This window comes from Fistularia commersonii, chromosome 9 (assembly GCF_037954325.1).
Source record: "Fistularia commersonii isolate RoL2024-O1a breed Wild chromosome 9, RoL_Fcom_v1.0, whole genome shotgun sequence".
Lineage (NCBI taxonomy): Eukaryota > Metazoa > Chordata > Actinopteri > Syngnathiformes > Fistulariidae > Fistularia > Fistularia commersonii.
The window spans coordinates 16,417,202-16,436,151 of record NC_141292.1 but is presented as its reverse complement, the minus strand read 5'-3'; the positions used below and the strand labels follow the sequence as shown (position 1 = coordinate 16,436,151).

General features: G+C 44.5%; 1 protein-coding gene across 1 annotated transcript; it reads right to left on the bottom strand.

The window, feature by feature from the left end:
- Positions 1–124: 124 nt before the first annotated feature.
- Positions 125–3,721, bottom strand: LOC147231397 (class I histocompatibility antigen, F10 alpha chain-like). The gene is made up of 8 exons (XM_086152763.1): positions 3,578–3,721; positions 2,759–3,025; positions 2,349–2,627; positions 1,591–1,881; positions 1,251–1,349; positions 1,056–1,073; positions 826–905; positions 125–729 (listed from the first exon to the last, which is right to left on the bottom strand). The coding sequence occupies exons 1-7, from the start codon at positions 3,633–3,635 to the stop codon at positions 850–852; spliced, it is 1,068 nt and encodes a 355-aa protein (XP_086008889.1). The 5' UTR covers positions 3,636–3,721; the 3' UTR covers positions 125–729; positions 826–849.
- Positions 3,722–18,950: the final 15,229 nt, after the last annotated feature.

Here is an 18,950-nt window from a genome sequence, read left to right as displayed (position 1 = left end):
GTTTCCCACTATTTCTTTTCTTGTGGACCCGCTTCTATGGCCCATGAAATCACAGGAAGATTCTGTCAGGTTGGAGCCGCCTTGATTTTATCCGCCACAACTGCTGTTCACAACTCATTTGAGATTTTCGGGGAGTTTTAGGGAATTTATTGAAGATCAAAAGTCATTACAAGAATCAATGAGACATCAGTGCAGCGACACTTCAACCAAAATTGTAGTATTGGACAAAAGTGACAAATCCCAGCTTTGATTTTTTTTTCTTTTACAACAAAATCCACAGAAAAGAAACCCCGGTTTCCAAGTAGAGATTTTCTATCCAACAAAACAATTCAATATCAGGAGCAATAAAACGGAGAAAACCCCAAAGTATGTCTGTTCAAGCAGAGCAACATAGAACAGGAAATTCTGGATGAATAAACTGTGTGTGTGTGTGTGTGTGTTTGAAAAGCCACCACCAGATAGTTTCAGTTATCAGACGCAGAGAAGTGGTGCTGCATTCAGAGCCAGATCTCAGGATGATTTGTCAACGTGTTGTTGGGAAACGTGTCTTTCAGTGATGCTGAGTTTTTATGGAGTCAAATCCTTTTTAAATACACTTTTATAGTTGCTTGTCTTCAGAAATCCAATTTTAAACTCCATTCTAGATGTTGAACTCGTTGTTCCAAGTTTTCAGCTGGACTGAAGATGACGTCTCCTCTCTTTGGCCACTTCTACAATTCATCTGAAAGCCTGAAGAGACACAAAGAACAAAAATACATGAAACGGCCGACAAAAGAAAACACGTTTACAAGAAATTCTGGAAGGCAGCTTTCAGGAGGAACTCACTGAGTGCAGGGGTTGGTTTGTCCCTCAAGATGAGGAGGATTTGGGATTGAGTTCCTTCAAAACTTCTGAGCTGTCGACAGCTGGAAGGTCAGAAACAAACAATTAGCTTGAATCCTGTTCCAAACTACAAGTCTTTTCCCTGCAGGAAACACCTCTGCTGGTTTCACATTTTGGATCCTCGGAGAGCAAGTCACTTCCAAAGAACTGAACAAATAAATGCGTCTACTTACGAGACGGAGGAGCTTTGGCTGAAATACAAAGAGAAGAGAAATAATTCAGCTTTGCCAGAAGAGTTTGCAGACGATGTGTCTCAACATGGCGAGGCTGAAAGTCGGACACTCGCACGGCTTCACGTTGGGACAAAGATATTTACAATGAAACGACATCGAGTCCAAGTCAAACATCTCCCTGTGGAGGTCTCTCACCAGACTTCTTCTTGTAGAAGACGTATCCAACGGCAACCAAGGCGAGCAGAGCGACAACAACCAGTGTGATGACGACGGGGAGGACGAGGCCAGGCTTTGCTGTCCAGCAAAACACAACACAAACAGTTTCTGGTCTTGAAATCGTCTCTCTGCTTCTCTGAGGTTCAGTTCTTGTTAACCAGTTAAGTTTGACTGATCCTGACTTGAACAATTCGGCAAGAAGAAAAAGCCCAACTGATGGCAGACATGAATCCGACACACTTTGGATCTGAAGATCTGGACGCTGATGGGAAACTAGAGGGTCGTTTCCCACCTTCATCCCCTGTGAGTCCAGTCTTACCGTTGCTCCTGATGGCGTCTCTGTCCAGGACGGTGACCTTGTCCTCCTTGACACCGGAGAGCTGGAACACACACTTGTATGCCCTCAGATCTCCGGGTGTGTCCGGGAGCTTCAGGTCAGTGCTCATCTGGAAGGTTCCATTGGAGTTGGGGAGGATCTCTCCGAGCTCCTGAGGGACCTTCTCTCCGTCCTTCGTCCAGAACAGCATGGCTTCCCTGGGGAAGAAACCGGTGGCGTGGCAGGTGACCGGAGAGGAGGGCGTCTTCTGGAGGAGATGCACTCCGGGAAGATCTGGAGCGTCAAGAGAAACAGAGTTTCTGTCAACGCCTGAACTCAGAAGAACTTCCATCCACACGGAGGAGGCAGATTAGAAAGTGGGCAGGAGAAGGAAGGCAGAGACATGGAGGAAGAAGAGTGAAGATACAAACATCACACCTTCTTCTGCTGTGGACAAATATTACTCACTGTCTCGTCTAAACTTTCAATATTTAAGAGTGAAATCAGTGAAAAAGCAGAAAGGAAGAACCCAAGAATCTGCATCCAATGAACAGAGAAGCAGGAAAGAAGATTGATTGATTGATTGATTGATTGATTGATTGATTGATTGATTGGTTCGTGTTCATTGGACATCAAACTGGCCTGAGATGGACAATTTTACTGGAAGTCCGAAAATTGTTTCCTCAAAATCAAGAAAATAACCAAAGATTTGAAAAGAAGTCGAAACATTGTTGAGACGACGTCAGGTCATGTGATTCCACCTGTTCTCAGCAGGGAGCTCCTCCCGTAGTCCAGAAACTTCTTCAGCCACTCAGGACAAAGCTGGGTGAAGTAGTGCTTCCTGTTTTCCTTCATGGCCTCCTCATTGTCCCACTTCTGTTTGGTGATGAAAGCCTGTGGTCTCGGAGCGATCCATGTCATTGTCTTCAGGTCAAATGAGATGAAATCTTCTCCATCATAAGCATCCTGATCAAATCCATTCACTTCTCCAGTCTCATCGTTCCACTCACAGCCAAACATAGACTGGAGAATGTGGACTCCTGAGAGAGACAGAAGCTGCAGTGAACCAGTGAGATCTCAGCACAGTCTGCTGTGTTTATTATGGGATGGACATAAACTCAGGGTGCAGAGCTGTGTGTGTGTGTGTGTGTGTGTGTGTGAGTGAACAAACCTCCAGTCTGGTTGAAACGCTGCTTTGCAGTTTCAATGTTGCCTTTGAAGACCTGCTGGTGACCCTGTGAGTACTGGGTCTCTCTCTCCCAGTACTTTGGATCATTTGCTGAGACTTGGTCCATCCAGGCCTGTCTGGGTTCTGCTGTTCTGGTGTTGCTGTCATAGTGAGCTATTGGAACTTCATTCACCAAACCAACAGCTACAAACTCTGGGAAGTTTGGGACTTGAGAGGATGCCGTGAGGAAATACTTCAGGGAGTGAATCACTGGAAGAAATATTTCACCGAATGATGAGGTTTTGGTGACTGACAGTTCCATAAACAGCTTTAAGTTACTCAAAGATGTAAAAACACAGTGAATGATGGAACTATTCTAGAACTTACACTTTGAATTCTCCAGAAAAGCAGTTCAACATTTAGTCAGAAATACTGCAAGTCAATCTCAAAGTGAAGGATTATTTCCAGTATTTTAGGAAATGGGATGATTTCAATCTGAACAGATAAAACTCCAACATTAATAGAAAGGGACTTTATTTGAAGATCTTTGCTTCCGTCCTTCCTTCATGCTGGATTTCCTAAAAGGCCTCATATTTACTTTCACTTTCGTTTTGACTGATCTTAAACTCCAAACAACGTCCGTATTTGCTCCCATCTCCTCTGAACTCTCACTCTGAACTAAAAACTACAGTTTCCATCTGATTCTAAAGGTGAAATGTTGATGAGAAACAGGCTGAAGATCATCTTTGGACCAAACTAAACACGAGCTGCTGCTTCAGACTCTTTGAGGAAATCAAATGAAGCGAAAAGAAACGGACTTACCGGCCGTCACGCTGGACGTTCCCATGACAACCAGCACAAGTAGAAAGATCTTCATCATCTCCAGCTTTGAAGAGCGTCCAGAAGTTCACAGGTTGTTGTTCTCAAACACACGCTGGTCTTCCAGGTGGAAGATCTAGAGCTCAACTGAAGGATCCACTGGGGAGGAGCTGCAACGAACCCTCGTCTGAGCCAATGAGAATTCAGATCGGGCTGAAACGTCACGGGTCGCTAGGTAAACTCAAAATGCACAGGCTAGACGCTGAAGTCGGTCAGAATGAGTCAGAATGCTTTTATGGTCGTGGAAACATTGCTGTTACTACTGTAAAATGCAAAGATATAAATTATAAAAAGTATATAATAAAAAAAAAACAGTTTACATATCGGTGTGGGAAATACTGCGTTGTATGACGCAGTTGTTTTTATCCACTTTATGAGGCGATTTCATGATAAATAAAACTCATTTCGAGTTTCCCGCTGTTCCAAAGTCATATTAATACCGATCAAAGTTTCAATTGATGGATTTTCTGCTCTTTCTTTCCGTCCTGATCAAAATATCACGACAAGCTTCAAAAACATGCGAGTTTCCTGTGACTGAGTTTGTCTCAGGGCGCCCCCTAGTGGACGCCTGGAGAACTGCAACCGTTTCTCAGTGGAAATGCAGTTTTGTGAATTAAAACATTTGTTCAGTTCAACTTTCTTCACATATTGTTGTTATTAATTATCAATGCTATTCGTCCATGTGAAGGCAGCGATCGTGTTCATGTTTTCTCATATAATAATCACGTCTACAACTTTTCTATGAAATCACAATGTCCCATTTTCACAAGACACTAAATTTTGAACAAATCCTGCACTACATTGCAGCATGTTAGTAAACATACAACTATTTTTAAACATTCTCATCACATTTTGAACCTCACATCAAGTACCTGCCATCAGAACTCTTTCATGGACTCACTTACTCATTCACTTCAATGCAAAAAAAGTCCTGTAAAAACAGTTAATGCAACTGCACTTTCATACTGCTATCACTTTTCTTTTTTTTCTTGCCACTGCACCTTCTGTCACTTGTTGACAGAACTGACAAATCGAAAGAAAATTGTGCTCCTGCCAAATCTACCTCTGCGTAATTCGCCGTAGTTCTCCGTTGTTCTACTTCAATGCTCTGTATAAGAATAAGAAAAACTTTATTTATCTCGAAGGAAAATGTTGTGCCAGAGTTAAAAGAAAAACATAACAATAATAAATAATACTGGAAAATTGTATGAAAAAAAGGAGGAATAAGAAATATGTGTGAACATCTGGCAGTTTTGACAATAAAGTTGACTTTGACTATTTGTGACAAAATCATCATCTTTTACATCTGATAAACATGAGATTACTCAAGCTTTGATCGTCCGGGCCAATACTGGGAGAAAACAGCACTAAACATCTGCCTGGTCCAAAGGAGATATAAGCTTCTCAAAAAAAAAAACAGAAGGTGAACAACTGACCAGTGGAAAAAAACAAAACAAGAGAGTGAACCGTAAAAGAACTCCTACCTTGGCAATGTGTGTGTTGAGTTCCCAGGATTTAGTCAGTCCAGTCCAACGTGTCCCGTTCTGCTATCAGCTACGCTACTACCTGTCTACCTGACGGGCAGGATCGGAGGGTCCGACGTCTTCGTGACGGACCAATGGCGTTGGATCTGGGTCATACGGTTGGCCACAGCTCATCCACAGTCTGCACGGACTCGCCACCTCAGCGTTCTCATTCAGGTTTTTAAATTGGTGGAAGACAGAAATACCTTCATTTTCACATTCAGTTCTACACAGAGCGCAACATCAGGGAAATTTGACCCTTGCATTTAATCCATCATGGATGAACCGTGAGCAGAAGGCAGCTAATGAGCAGCGCCAGGGGTTCAAGGTCTTGCTCAGCAAAACCTCAAATGGCCCGTTGGGAACTGAACCCAGAACGTTAAGTTCCGGGGAGAACCACTCTCACACCCTGAGCCACACCGCCCATCAACTCCAAAGGGCTATATGCTAAGCTATCGATCTTGAAGTTAGCTGTCAGTTGTCACAGGGGGTGTGGTCAAGGAGCGGTGATTGACCGAATGATTGAACTGGGATTACATTCACCTGTTCACTGTGGCGGCTGCATGGAAAGGGAGTGAGGAGGGGAAACGTCATTTTTGTTGAACGCAAACCAACTAGAAAGTGAACATTTGGAACTGCGTGCTGTGCCTCGCCTTGTCTGTCTTGGTTGTTAGTCGTTGGAATAAATAAGGCCAGACGAGGGCATGGAAGTGGACTTAGCCTCTCGTTCACTTTGTTTTTTTCTTGGTTCGGAGTCTCTACAACTTTGTCGACAAACAAGCTACACCCAAGTGGCATCTGTGGACACAAGGATCACGTCTCACAGTGCACCACTGCAACGCCAGAGACTTGTGGTAGGACTGTATCACGCTGTGTATGTTGGCTTGAACGGAGTTTGATAGACAGCGCATCTATCGGGGAGTGCTGTTTGTATGGGAAAGTCGGCTGAGGCTATTGTTTTTCGAACGAACTTTATTTCAGGCAGCATGAACACACAGAACGTTCGTTCTTCACTGGACACATACAAGCAGAACAACACGATGATAGAACAGTAGCACCATCTATTGGTAAAAGTACTGACCATTTACAACCCAAACACTATCCAGTGTCAATGCTGGAGGTTCAGTAGGCAATGGAGAGCAAAACATGGTTCTTGATATTACGAAAAGGCACAATGAAATAGCAAAGTTTATCCCTGCCCAAGAGAGATATTCAGTTTTTTTTTAAACTAAATGTTTATGTAGTTTTTCTCTAAATCAATGACAGGTACATATACCACATATAATAATAATAATGAATATGACCCAACCATCTCCGACCTTCTCTCCAAAACATCGAACATGTGCTGTTCCACCACATTTCCAGTCTTGGGCAAAGGTCCAATTAGGATAGCCACTGGATTTGAGGGCTGTACCAATATTTTGGACCTCACTTTTTCTGTATTCGGTGGTTGACGGGATGTTCTTGGTCCGGTGGTGTAGAATTCTGATAACCCCGAGTTTGTGTTCAAGGGGGTGATGTGAGTCAAAGAGTAAAAATTGATCAGTGTGTGTTGGTTTCCAGTTAATCCTCTGTCCTGTTGAGTATGAGTGCAATAGTCCAAGAAAGGAAGTTTGCCAACAGTGATATCTTCCCTAGTGATTCTGATGATGGGATGGACATAAACTCAGGGTGCAGAAGTGTGTGTGAACAAACCTCCGGTCTGGTTAAAGGGCTGCTTTGCAGTTTAGAGGTTGACTTTGTACCACTGCTGGTTAACCAGTAACCTCTGGGTCTCTGTCTCCCAGAACTGTGGATCATCTGCTGAGACTTTGTCCATCCAGTCCTGTTTGGGTTCTTTTCTCCTGGTGTCGCTGTCGTAGTGGGTTATTGGAACTTCATCCACCAAACCAACTTCCACAAACTCTGGGAAGTTTGGGACTTGAGAGGATGCTGTGCAGAAATACTTGATGATTGCAATCTGAACAGACATAACTTCAAGATTAATAGGATGAAAGCAATTTTATTTGAAGATCTTTGCTTCTTCACATTCTTCATGGTGTATTTCCAGAATCTCTTCACATCTACAGTTAGGCCCAGGAATATTTGGACAGTGACGCAATCGTCATGATTTGGGCTCTGCATGCCACCACATTGGATTTGAAATGAAACAACTACAACAGAATTGAAGTGCAGACTTTAAGGTTTAATTCAAGGGGTTGAACTAAAATATCTGAATAGCATGTAGGAATTGTAGCTACTTTTATACAAACGCTCCTCATTTCAGGGGCTCAAATGAAAATTGGTCAAATAAACATAACCCCTAGTAAAATGTTTATTTTCAATATTTTTTTGAGAATCCTTTGCAGTCAGTGCTTGAATTCTGGAACCCATGGGCATCACCAGACGCTTGGTTTCCTCCTTTCTGATGCTTTGCTGGGCCTTTACTGCAGCTGTCTTCAGTTGTTGCTTGTTAGTGGGTCTTTCTGCCTTCAGTTTTGTCTTGAGCAAGTAAAATGCATGCTCCATTGGGTTGAGATTTGGTGACTGACTCAGCCATTGCAGGATATTCAATTTCCCCGCTTTAAAAAACTCCTGGGTTGCTTTTGCAGTATGTTCTGGATCATTGTCCATCTGCACTGTGAAGTGACAGCCAATCAACTTTGCTGCATTTGGCTGAATCTGAGCAGAAAATATATCCCTAAACACTTCACAATTCATCCGGCTGCTTCTGTCTTTTGTCACATCATCAATAAACACAAGTGGAAGCCATGCATGCCCATGCCATCACACTGCCTCCACCAGAAGATGTGGTGTGCTTTGGATCATGAGCACTTCCAATTCTTCTTCACACTTTCTTCTTCCCATCATTCTGGTACAGGTTGATCTTAGTCCCATCTGTCCAAAGAATGCTGTTCCGGAACTGGACTGGCTTCTTCACGTGTTTTTTGTCAAAGTCAATTCTTTCTATTTTTGAGGTTGACCAATGGTTTGTACCTTGTGGTGAATCCTTTTTATTTACTCTCATCTTTATGGTAGACATAGATACTGATAGACCTACTTCCTGGGGAGTGTTCTTCACCTGAGGGGATGAATGAATGAATGAATGAATGAATTTTATTTAAGGACAGACAGTACAGTGCCATTAAACATTTCAGCATAAAACGCGATATGAGAAGATGGATGTACCAGACAGGCTTAGCAGAGTTGCTATATTGCACCCGGCTGTCCGTGGGTGGAGTAAATGTACTCCAGTGGGGAATAAAAACAATTAGTAAGTAGCTAAAACAGGTTGAAGACAGGTTAAAACCGGAAAACAAGTTAAAACATGTTAAAACCAGTTAAAACCGCTTGCTTGTGGTTAGGGCCGTGATAAGAGGTTCATATCATTCTTTTTTTTAAATTTTTTTATTATATGCAAAAGCAGGGCGGAAGCATCAAGGAGGCTGGCGGGGCAGGTCGCTAGACAGTTTGGCTGGAGACGGAGACGGTTCTGGCTTAGTGTTGGCATATTTGTTTTCTTAGCAGGAGCTGTTTGGTGGCTTCAATGAAGCTCCGAAGACTCAAAGTTTTAACTCCTAGGGGCAGATCGTTCCAGAGTTTTGGGCCGACGAAAGAGAGCGAGTTCTGACCGAAAGATGTTTTTTTGTTTGGAACGGAGCAGTTTCCCTGGGTGCCACTTCTTAGGTTGTTGTGGGATTTGTCGAAGAATTTGTCTAGGGGGCCGGGGGCTGCACCGCTTAGTATTTTGTGGACTAGGGTGAGGTTTGCTAATTCGAAGATGTGTGGGAGGGCAAGAAGATTATGTTTTTCGAGAATTCTACAGTGGTGATGTGTGAGATTTTTTTTATCTAGAATTTTTAGTGCTCTTTTGTGCACAGCTGTAATTTTGAAAATCGCATTACTAGTGGCGAAACCCCAGGTAGTGCTGCAGTATGTTATTCGGGAGATGATGAGGGCGTTATAGAATGTTTTGGCGGCATCTAGGGAGAGAGAGTCTCTTATCTGTTTGAAGGTGTTTACTGTCCTTTTCAGGTTGTGGGACAGGGCGTTGGCTTGTTTTTCGAAGTTTAGGTGGTTGTCAATGATAATGCCTAGGTATTTTGTTTCGGTGACGTTTTGGATTGGCTCATTATTAACCGTAAGAGTGAGATTGTGGTTGGGTGGTAGTGCTCTGATTGAGAACAAGACCGCCATTGTTTTTTTGACGTTGAGCGCTAAATGGTTGGTTTCTAACCAACCCGCGATTCTACTTAGAGCGCTGTTTAGGGTGGTGTTGATTTCGCTTATGCTTTTCGCATGAGCCAGGACGACGGTGTCGTCCGCATACATTTGTGTCATGATATTTGGGCAGATGCTTGGGAGGTCGTTGATGTACATACTAAATAGGAGCGGAGCTAATGTCGAACCTCGTGGCACTCCCATGGTGCGTTTTCCAAATGCGGATCCGCTTCCGTTGATATTTATGGTTTGGGTTCGGTTATTTAGGTAGGAGGCGAGCCAGTCGCGTGTGTTATTAGATAGGTTGAAGAGTTTCAATTTTTCAATGAGAGTTTTATGATTGACGGTATCAAAAGCTTTTCTGAGATCCAGAAAGATGGCGCCTACCTTAAAGCCGTTGTCTGGATGTTTTTTGATAAGTTCTATTAGATGGCAGCATGCAGTTTCGGTGGAGTATTTGGGTCTAAATCCGAATTGCATGGGGTGAAGTAGTTGGTTGGCCTCTAGATGGTTTGTTAGTTGCTTCGCTACTGTTTTTTCTATTACTTTGGAAAAAACCGGTAGGATGCTGATGGGTCTGTAGTTATTTACGTCTTGAGCGTTTCCCGCTTTATGAATCGGCGTGACCACAGATTTTTTCAGCGCCTCAGGGAAGGTGTTGTTGACAAAGGACTTGTTGATCAGTGACGTTAGGGGGAGCACAAATGCTAATTTGTTACGTTTGACCGCGCCGGCATCGATGTTATATATGTCCTTGGCTCTGGAGTTGGAGAGCGATGTGATGTAGTTTAGGGTCTCTAACTGTGTTATTGGTAAGAGCTCAAGGGGTGGTGTTTGGAAAAGGGGGGCCGAGACAGAGATAACACCGTCCGCCATTGGACAGATGTTGAGGAAGTGTTTGTTAAATGCATCGGCAACTGCGATGCTGTCTGTGATGAGTTCGCCTTCCATATTCAACTGTAGATTTTTTGAGCTTTTAGCTGGTTTGCCCGATAGTTTGTCAATCTGTTGCCAAAGTCATTTACTATTTCCTTTGGCTGTGTGAATTAGCGTTAGGAAATAGTTTGCTTTGGCCAGTCTGAAGGCAGCGATCGTTTTATTTCTGAGTGATTTGAAAAGGAGGTGGTCAGATTGTCTTTTCGCTTTGATATATCGTTTTAGTGCCAGGTCGCGTTTTTTCATGATTGCCTTTAAGTTGTCGCTGAACCATGGCAATTTTTTCTGCTTCTTGCAGGCTTTCGGGAGTACGGAGTGTTTATTAATTTTATCAGTTGTGTTGGCGATGATTGCTTCACAGAGTGCATCACGGTTCGTTTCCATTATCATCTCAACCCGTGGAATTCCTTCAATATCGTTGTCTAGTTGTGGAAAATTTTTTGGGGGGACGAAAGGGGTTTTTCTGAGAGACTGAGGGATATTTTTGGAGTTGTTGATTTTCCTGATTAAGAGGATGAGATTGTGATCTGATAGGCCCGTCAATAAATTGTAGGTTTTGGTGATTCGTTCGGGCTTATTTGTGAATATTAGATCAATTGTAGAGTTGGAGAATTTGGAGATTCTGGTTGGGGAGTTAATGAGTTGGGTGAGGCCTGACTTTGAGCAGGTCTGTTTGAGCTTTGAACTGGTCTGTTTACTTTGCCAGTTAATATTGAAATCGCCAATTATGATTTGTCTCCCAGAGTTTTAATGATGTGGTTCAGTTGGGTGAAGTCATTGTCATTTTCTTTGGGTGGTTTGTATATGACAACGATATTCAAGGGCATCTTGTTTGCAAAAACCATTTTTATACCTAAACATTCCATACATCCATCTGGGAGTGGGATCTCTTCACATTGAAATGTGTCTTTGATATAAAACACTATTCCACCACCTCTCTTGGGGCGGTCTTTTCTAAAGATTTTAAAACCAGGAAAAGTGACAAGGTTACTCTCAATTGAAGCAGATAACCAGCTTTCAGAAAGGGCTGGAAAGTCTAAATTTGTGTTTGATAGCAAGATTTCAAGTTGTGCTTTCTTTGGTAACATGCTGCGTATGTGAAGATGACCACCAATTAAACCTTTGTGTTTGAAGTTGGGATTCCATATTATATTGGCGTGGTTAACCCTTTGGAATATTTTATAAGTGTTTTGAAAATGACAGACTGCCGGGTGCAGTTGTTGCTTTGCGCCAGCAGGGGGCACTGGTGAACGATTTGAGTGCGTTGCTTGTGGTGATCCGGCAGGGGGCAGTATTGTTTCACTGATGGGTGTAACACTAGAAGCTCTTGATGTTATCGCCAGAGTTACTGTGTCCTGTTTTGATGGGCCTTCCGTATCTCCGTTGGGAAGAGATTATTTGAGTTCACATATGAGGTCCTCTCCCTCGTTGGAATCCATATTTGCGACGTCATACTCGTACAAGGGCTTGTGATGGGGGGTTGGTGTGGAGTCGAGGAGTCGCTGCCCAGGCCTCATCAGAACCTTGGTTCTGGTGGCGCCTGGGCACCGCTGATCGCGTCATTGTTTGAGATATTGGAGAATATTCTCCCTGATGATCTCGGCACCGCGGTAATTGATTCGCTCCCCGTATGCAAAAAGTTCTGGGCGTTTCCAGAACGAGTCGAAATTGTGTATGTATCCGTGACCGGATCCATCGATTGATGTGTTCCATATAAGCGACTGAATTTTTCGGAACCGTCCCGAGGTGCCGGGAAGGTTCCGGAAAGGATACAATGGCAGTTGAATTCGTTATTAATTTGGCGCGTGAGACTTTTTAATTGGGTCATCAATGCCCAATTTTGTCTGCGCCTGGCGTCATTGTTCCCGGCGTGAATGATAACGGTTCGTGTTTTGGGGTGTTCCGTGAGAATCAGAGGGACGTGCCGTTTAATATCTGCGATGTTTGCATCGGCAAAAGAGTGAGTTATAGTTTCGGGTAGTGAAATCGAACTTACATTTTGGTCACCGATTAGCAGTCTTTTAGGAACCGTTTTATGAGGTGGGAACTGTTTTGGGGTGTTAGTGGTGGTCTTGTGACTGTCGACGTCTCGTCTCGGCGTGCGGCTCCGAACAGCATTTTTGAGGAGTTGAAGTCTTTTGTTGGTGGAATTGCGACGAGAAGGGAGCGTACCTCCCGGCGCTGGGAGTGGTGGGAAAGCCGATTCACTGTTCAGTCTCAGCGGGGTGCTGGCTTTCCTCTCCCGCGTGGGGTATGGATCTCTGACTGGGTCCCAAGGAAGCGTGTCTTCCAAATCCTCTCTACTACCGAAAGAGGTGGCTTTGAGTGGGCCGAAGACCACTGTGTCGTCTTGGGTTGTTCTTGATGTGCATTTCGCTTCCGAGCCGGTGGAGAGTGATGTCTCTATATCGCGCAAAAAGTCTTCTCCTTCGTTAATCGCCCGGAGGGTGTCAATTCTCTTTTCCGGAACCGCGATACGCTTGAGCAATTTCGCACAATTCTGACAGGCGCTGTCGTCCGGGTGGCATTGGTTTGCGAGCGGGGAGTGGGGCGGCATGGTGCTGGCGGGGGAGCGGAGGTTGACGGGCGGGGGAGATGTTAGGTCCTCGGCGGCCACAGTGAAAATCAGCAGGCTCTCTCTTACCTCCAGCCCCGTGGGCGGCGAACACGCCGCGTGACGGAACCACGGGGAGGTAGGCAGGGAGCCGGGCAGTTATGCGCGGGGCCGCAGGTCGATCAGCTAGTAGTGGCTAGCTGCTAGCAAGTTGCCGGTGGAGAGTGATGGCGAGAGTGATGCAAACGTAAAGCAGCTTTTACCGCACAGAGACAAGCGTTGTGCTACAGTTTTGCAAGCAGTGCTCTAACCTTTGTTACGGCAGCAGCAAAACAAAAAGGTAAACTCACTTCTTCGGAGGAACCTGTCGAGCTCCAGCGGCGCGGTCTATGGTGGTGACGCCAATTCACTGAAAGAAGAATAGCCAGTGTCCTGGCGGCGGGTTCTTGCTCCAGGCAGTTGCAGTTGTGAAGGGGTTTTTTCTTCACCATGGAAAGGATTCTGCAATCATCCACCCCTGTTGTCTCCTGTGGAGCTAAGGCCCTTTTTGAGTTCCCAAACTCACCAGTGCACTTTTTTTTTTCAGATTTGGCTACTTTTAACATTTCTGCTATCTCTTTTTCTCGGCCTCAGGTTGGTCTGTTTCACCTCCATTGAGAGGTCCTTTGACCACATGTTGTGTGTTCACAGAAGCCGCTTCCACCTCTTTTGTTTTTTCTAAAATGCTGCTGGAGGACAGCAGCCTGTTGCAGCAGCTCCTACTGTCTTTAATTCTGTCTCTTTATTTCCTTAACTTATTTATTGACCTGTCCACTCTTCTTTCACGTGTGTGACTAGATACCGTTTCTCTAATGCACTGTGTTGTTTGCCACGGTGTTCCTCCTGCCAATACTAAAGGCAATAAGAAGCCTGCTCCTAAGCTTCTAGCCTTACTTCCATTCCAACTGGTCTCCTGGACACACAATATATCCACCTTCCTTCTCTGCATCATGTCGACCAACTCTCTACCTTTTCCTGTCATAGTTCCTATAGCCCCCCCCGCCCCCCTTGCAACTCGCACCATAACCTGGTACTCGTGGACACTGGTGGTGAAGCAGCAGGCGGCCAGCACCAGGTCTGTGAAGATCTGGTCCAAAGCCACAGAGAAGGCATTGTAGGAGTGCTTCAACGCCACCGACTGGAGCCTTTTTGAAAGGACTTTGGTGACAACATCAAGGGCCTCTCCCGTTGCATAACAGACTATATCACAATAAAAGGTCTGTTGTTTCAATAACAACAAGCCATGGATCAACAAGGACATCAAAGGCCTCCTTAACAACAAGAAGAAGAGAGCCTTCATGGCTAAGGACCACCAGACCCTCAGGGCTGTCCAGACTAGATGATGGGGAAACTATGGGAGGCACAGGCAGTACATGGGTGTGGAGGATGCACTCATCTCTCTCACTCATAGAGCCCTATCTCATGTGGAGCGTACAGTAAGCAATGGGAGAGTCACCTTTTTTGACTTTTCCAGTGACTTCAACAGTGCCGTCAACCCACCCTCCTCAAGGACAAGCTGCAGAGTATGCAACTTCACCTTCACATCACTGCCTGGATCCTTCATTACCTAATAGGACTGCTGCAGTATGTCAGGGTGGATGGGTGTGTTTCCGAGGCCATGGCGTGCAGCACAGGAGTACCCAAGGTACTGTCCTGTCTCCATTCCTCTTCACCCTCTTCTCCTCCACCTTCCGGTACAACTCCAGTTCCTACCACCTGCAGAAGTTCTCCGATGACTCTTCCATTGTTGGATGCATCAACCAGAGACCAGAACCACTTCCTAGTCAACATCTCCAAGACCAAGGAGGTGGTTGTGGGCTTTCGGAAGAATCAGAGATGTACCATCTTCAATGGGTGGCAGTGGGGAAGGTGAAGGACAAATTGGGAGTGATCCTGAACAATCCTTCCCATCCCCTGCACCACGAACTGTTGCTGATGGGATGCTCCTTCAGCCAACGGTTCATCTCACCCCGAACGCAGAACCAAAATGCTTTAGACGCTCCTTTGTGCCTGGAGAACAACAGTATGGACGACACACAACTCTGACCAGCCTGAGGTGCATCTGTGCTGCTTCCACAATCTCACTACCTCACCCATGTACATGTCATGCCCTAACTCTGCTGTCTTTCTTACTCTTGTTCGTCCCAGGCCGCACAAATTCTGCCTATTTTTGTTTATTCGTATTCTTGTTATTGCTATTGTCGCTCTACTTATACTGTCATTAAGATCTGGTTGTGTATTTTTCACCCTTACTGTTCCATTATGTTGTCTCAATGAAAGAGAGGCAAGAGTAGAAGAGGGGACTATTGTAGACCACAAATTAGTAAAAGTGAAGTGAGGAAGGCATTGAAGAGGATGAAGAGCGGAAAAGCAGTTGGTCCTGAGGATATACCTGTGGAGGTGTGGAAGTGTCTAGGAGAGGCAGCGGTAGATTTTCTGACTAGATTATTCAACAGCATCTTAAATAGTGAGAAGATGCCTGAAGAATGGAGACAAAGTGTGATGGTGCTTATTTTTAAGAATATCGGGGATGTGCAGAATTGCGGTAATTATAGAGGGATAAAGTTGCTGAGCCATCCAATGAAGTTATGGGAAAGAGTAGTGGAAACTAGACTGAGAGCAGAAGTCAGCATTTGTGAACAGCAGTATGGCTTCATGCGTAGGAAGAGCACTACAGATGCAGTATTTGCGTTGAGAATGCTAATAGAAAAGTACAGAGAAGGCCAGAGGGAGCTGCATTGTGTTTTTGTAGAATGAGAAAAAGCATATGACAGGGTGCCAAGAGAGGAGCTCTGGTATTGTATGAGGAAGTCTGGAGTGGCAGAGAAGTATGTTAAACTGGTGCAGGACATATATGCTAGCTGTGAGATACAATTACGGTGTGTTGTAGGGGTAACAGAGGAGTTCAAGGTGGAAGTGGGACTCCATCAGGGATCATCTCTGAGCAACTTCTTGTTCGCAATGGTCATGGACAGGCTGACAGATGAGGTTAGACAGGAATCCCCACGGACCATGATGTTTGCTGATGACATTGTGATCTGTAGTGAGAGCAGACAGCAGGTAGAGGAAAATCTAGAGAGGAGGAGGTATGCTCTGGAAAGGAGAGGAATGAAAGTTAGTCGCAGCAAGACAGAATATATGTGTGTGAATGAGAGGAACTCGGGTGGAACGGTGAGGCTACAGGGAGTGGAGATCAAGAAGCTGGAGGATTTCAGGTACTTAGGGTCAACAGACCAGAGCAAAGGAGAGTGTGGAAAAGAGGTGAAGAGACAGGTCCAAGCAGGTTGGAATGGGTTCAGAAAAGTGTCCAAGACAGCAGGCAGAACTAGAGGTTGCAGGGATGAAGATGTTGAGGTTCTCTTTGGGAGTGACCAGGATAGACAGGATCAGGGATGAGTCTATCAGAGGAACAGCACATGTTAGATGTTTTGGAGAGAAGGTCAGAGAAGCCAGACTGAGATGGTTGGGTCATGGACAGAGGAGGGATAGAGAATATATTGGTAGACGGATGCTGGAATTGGAGCTGCCAGGCAAGAGGTCTTGAGGAAGACCAAAGAGAAGATTTATGGACGTAGTAAGAGAGGATATGAAGGTAGTTGGTGTGAGAGAGGAGGATACAGAGAATAGGGTTAGATGGAGACTGTTGATTTGCTGTGGCGACCCCTGAAGCGAAAAGCCAAAAGAAGAAGAAGAAGTCCAGAAGTCATACTGCTGCTCACAAAGGCTGACTTTTGCTCTCCGTCACTACGCTTTCCCATAACTTCATTGTATGTCTCATCAACATTGTCCCTCCATAGTTGCCGCACTTCTGCACATCCCCGATATTCTTAAAAATGGGAACTATCACACTTCGTCTCCATTCTTTGGGCATCTTCTTACTGTCTAAGATCCTGTTAAATAATATAGTCAAAAACTCTACCGCTGCCTCTCCTAGATACCTCCACAGCTATATCATCAGGAGCAACTGACTTCAATGCCTTCCTCACTTCACTTTTACTAATCTCTGCTACTTTGTGGTCTACAATAGTCACCTCTTCTACCCTTGTCTCTCTTTCATTTCCCTCATTCATCAGCACTTCAAAGTACTCCTCCTATCTTCACATCACTCTTCTAGCATCTGTCTATACATTTCCCTCACTATCCTTAATCACCCGGATCTGTTGTATATCCTTTCCATATTCATTTCTCTGTTTTGCCAACCTGTATTGATCATTCTCTCCCTCCTTGCTGTTCATCCAAGCATACAAGTCATCATACTCCCTTTGTTTTGCTTTTGCTACCTCTATCTTTACGCAGTATTGCCCTGAACTCCTGTCTGTTCTCCTCACTCCCCTCGGTGTCCCGCTTCTTTGCTGACCACTTTCTCTGTATATATTCCTGCACTTCCTCATTCCCCCACTAAGTGTCCTTATGTACTTTCCTCCCAAATGATACACCAAGTACTCTCCTACCTGTCTCTCTGATAACATTAGCTGTAGTTGTCCAATCATCTCCAAGCTCTCCCTGACCACCTAGAGCCTTTCTCAGTTCCCCCCTGAAAACCATACAACACTTCTCCCTTTTCAGCTTCCACCACTTTGTCCTCTGCTCTGCCTTTGTCGTCTTGATCGTCTTTGTCCCCAGAGTCATCCTACAAACCACCATCCTATGCTGTCTGGGTATGCTCTCATCCACCCTATGTCCCTGTCTCTTCTGGAAAAAAGTGTTCACTACAACCATTCCCATCCTTTTTGCAGAGTCTACCACCATCTGTCCCTCTGTGATCCTATCCTGTATACCAAATCTGCCCATCACTTCTTCATCCCCTCTATTGCCCTCACCAACAAGCCCATTGAAGTTGGCACCAATTACCACTCTCATCTCTGGGGATATTCTGCATCACTTCATTCATCTCCTTCCAGAACTTCTCCTTCTCCTCCAACTCACATCCTACCTGCAGGACATAGACACTAACAGCATTGAGCATCACACCTTCAATTTCCATTTTCAGACTCATAAGTGTATCTGACATTCTTTTCACCAACAGAATATTCCTAACAAACTCCTTCTTCAAGATAAGTCCTACTTCATTTATTTTCCTGTCAGTACCATGATAGTACAATTTAAAGCCTGCTCCTAAGTTTCTCGCCTTACTTCCTTTCCACCTGGTCTCCTGGACACACAGTATATCCACCTCCCTTCTCTGCATCATGTCGACCAACTCTCTACCTTTTCCTGTCACAGTCCCTGTATTCAAAGTCCCTAGTCCCAGACCCAGACTCTTGCCTTTCCTCTTCACTCTCCACTTCTGAACACACCTTCTTCCTCTCCCTCTTTGACCTTGAGTAGCCCAGTTTCAATGGTATCCTGTAGGTCATCGGTGCCAATGGCAGTCGTTGACCTGGGCCTTGACAGATCCCGTATGAGATTATTACGTTTGATTTGCATGTTTGGTTTTGGCTCAAGGAGACACTGGCCCGTGCTGCCCTGAGGCTGAATCATTGTGTATTCACAAATATTCTGGTTAAATCTGCAAGCCTTTATCGAGAGGAGAATTGGATTCTCACTGCAACTGCTGGGTAAGGGCATTTTTCTTTATGATGAAGACCACACCAAGGAAAAGGACTTCATTTTTTCTTTTTGGTAAAACTTGTTCTATTTTTTTGGAAAATTTCACATTCATAAAAGAAAATGGACTAACAGCAAACAAAACTTCAGTCTTTCAACAGGAAATGTATGAATACGGCACCGTTATAAATGGACTTCAAAACCCCGGTTCAAAAATAACTTTATTTTGAGAAAAAAATGTTTAAGTTTCGTGTGTATGTGTATACATGTGTATATGCTACCCCAGGCTAAATGACTTCCTGTGTATATATTTGTTAATTAAAAAATTACCAAGCGAGCAAAAATATATAATCCTCCGTTCATAGAAACCCCTGTATAACTTCCACAGAATGAATGCCATAGCTTAAGCATGAAAAGAAACAGCCCTTCAAGTCTCTCACAAGTCTCTCACAGCACAAGTGTCACAATTGACCCTATAAAATGAAACAAATATAGAATGCAATTCATTTTAAATCAC

Bases quoted from the DNA above. Each gene is read 5' to 3' on its own strand.
- LOC147231397 (XM_086152763.1), bottom strand. From the start codon at position 3,635: ATGATGAAGATCTTTCTACTTGTGCTGGTTGTCATGGGAACGTCCAGC. The intron at 2,628-2,758 runs GTTTGTTCACTC...TGTCTCTCTCAG, and splicing joins GCGTTTCAACCAGACTGGAG to GAGTCCACATTCTCCAGTCT. The intron at 1,350-1,590 runs GTAAGACTGGAC...TTTGCTGGACAG, and splicing joins AGACGCCATCAGGAGCAACG to CAAAGCCTGGCCTCGTCCTC.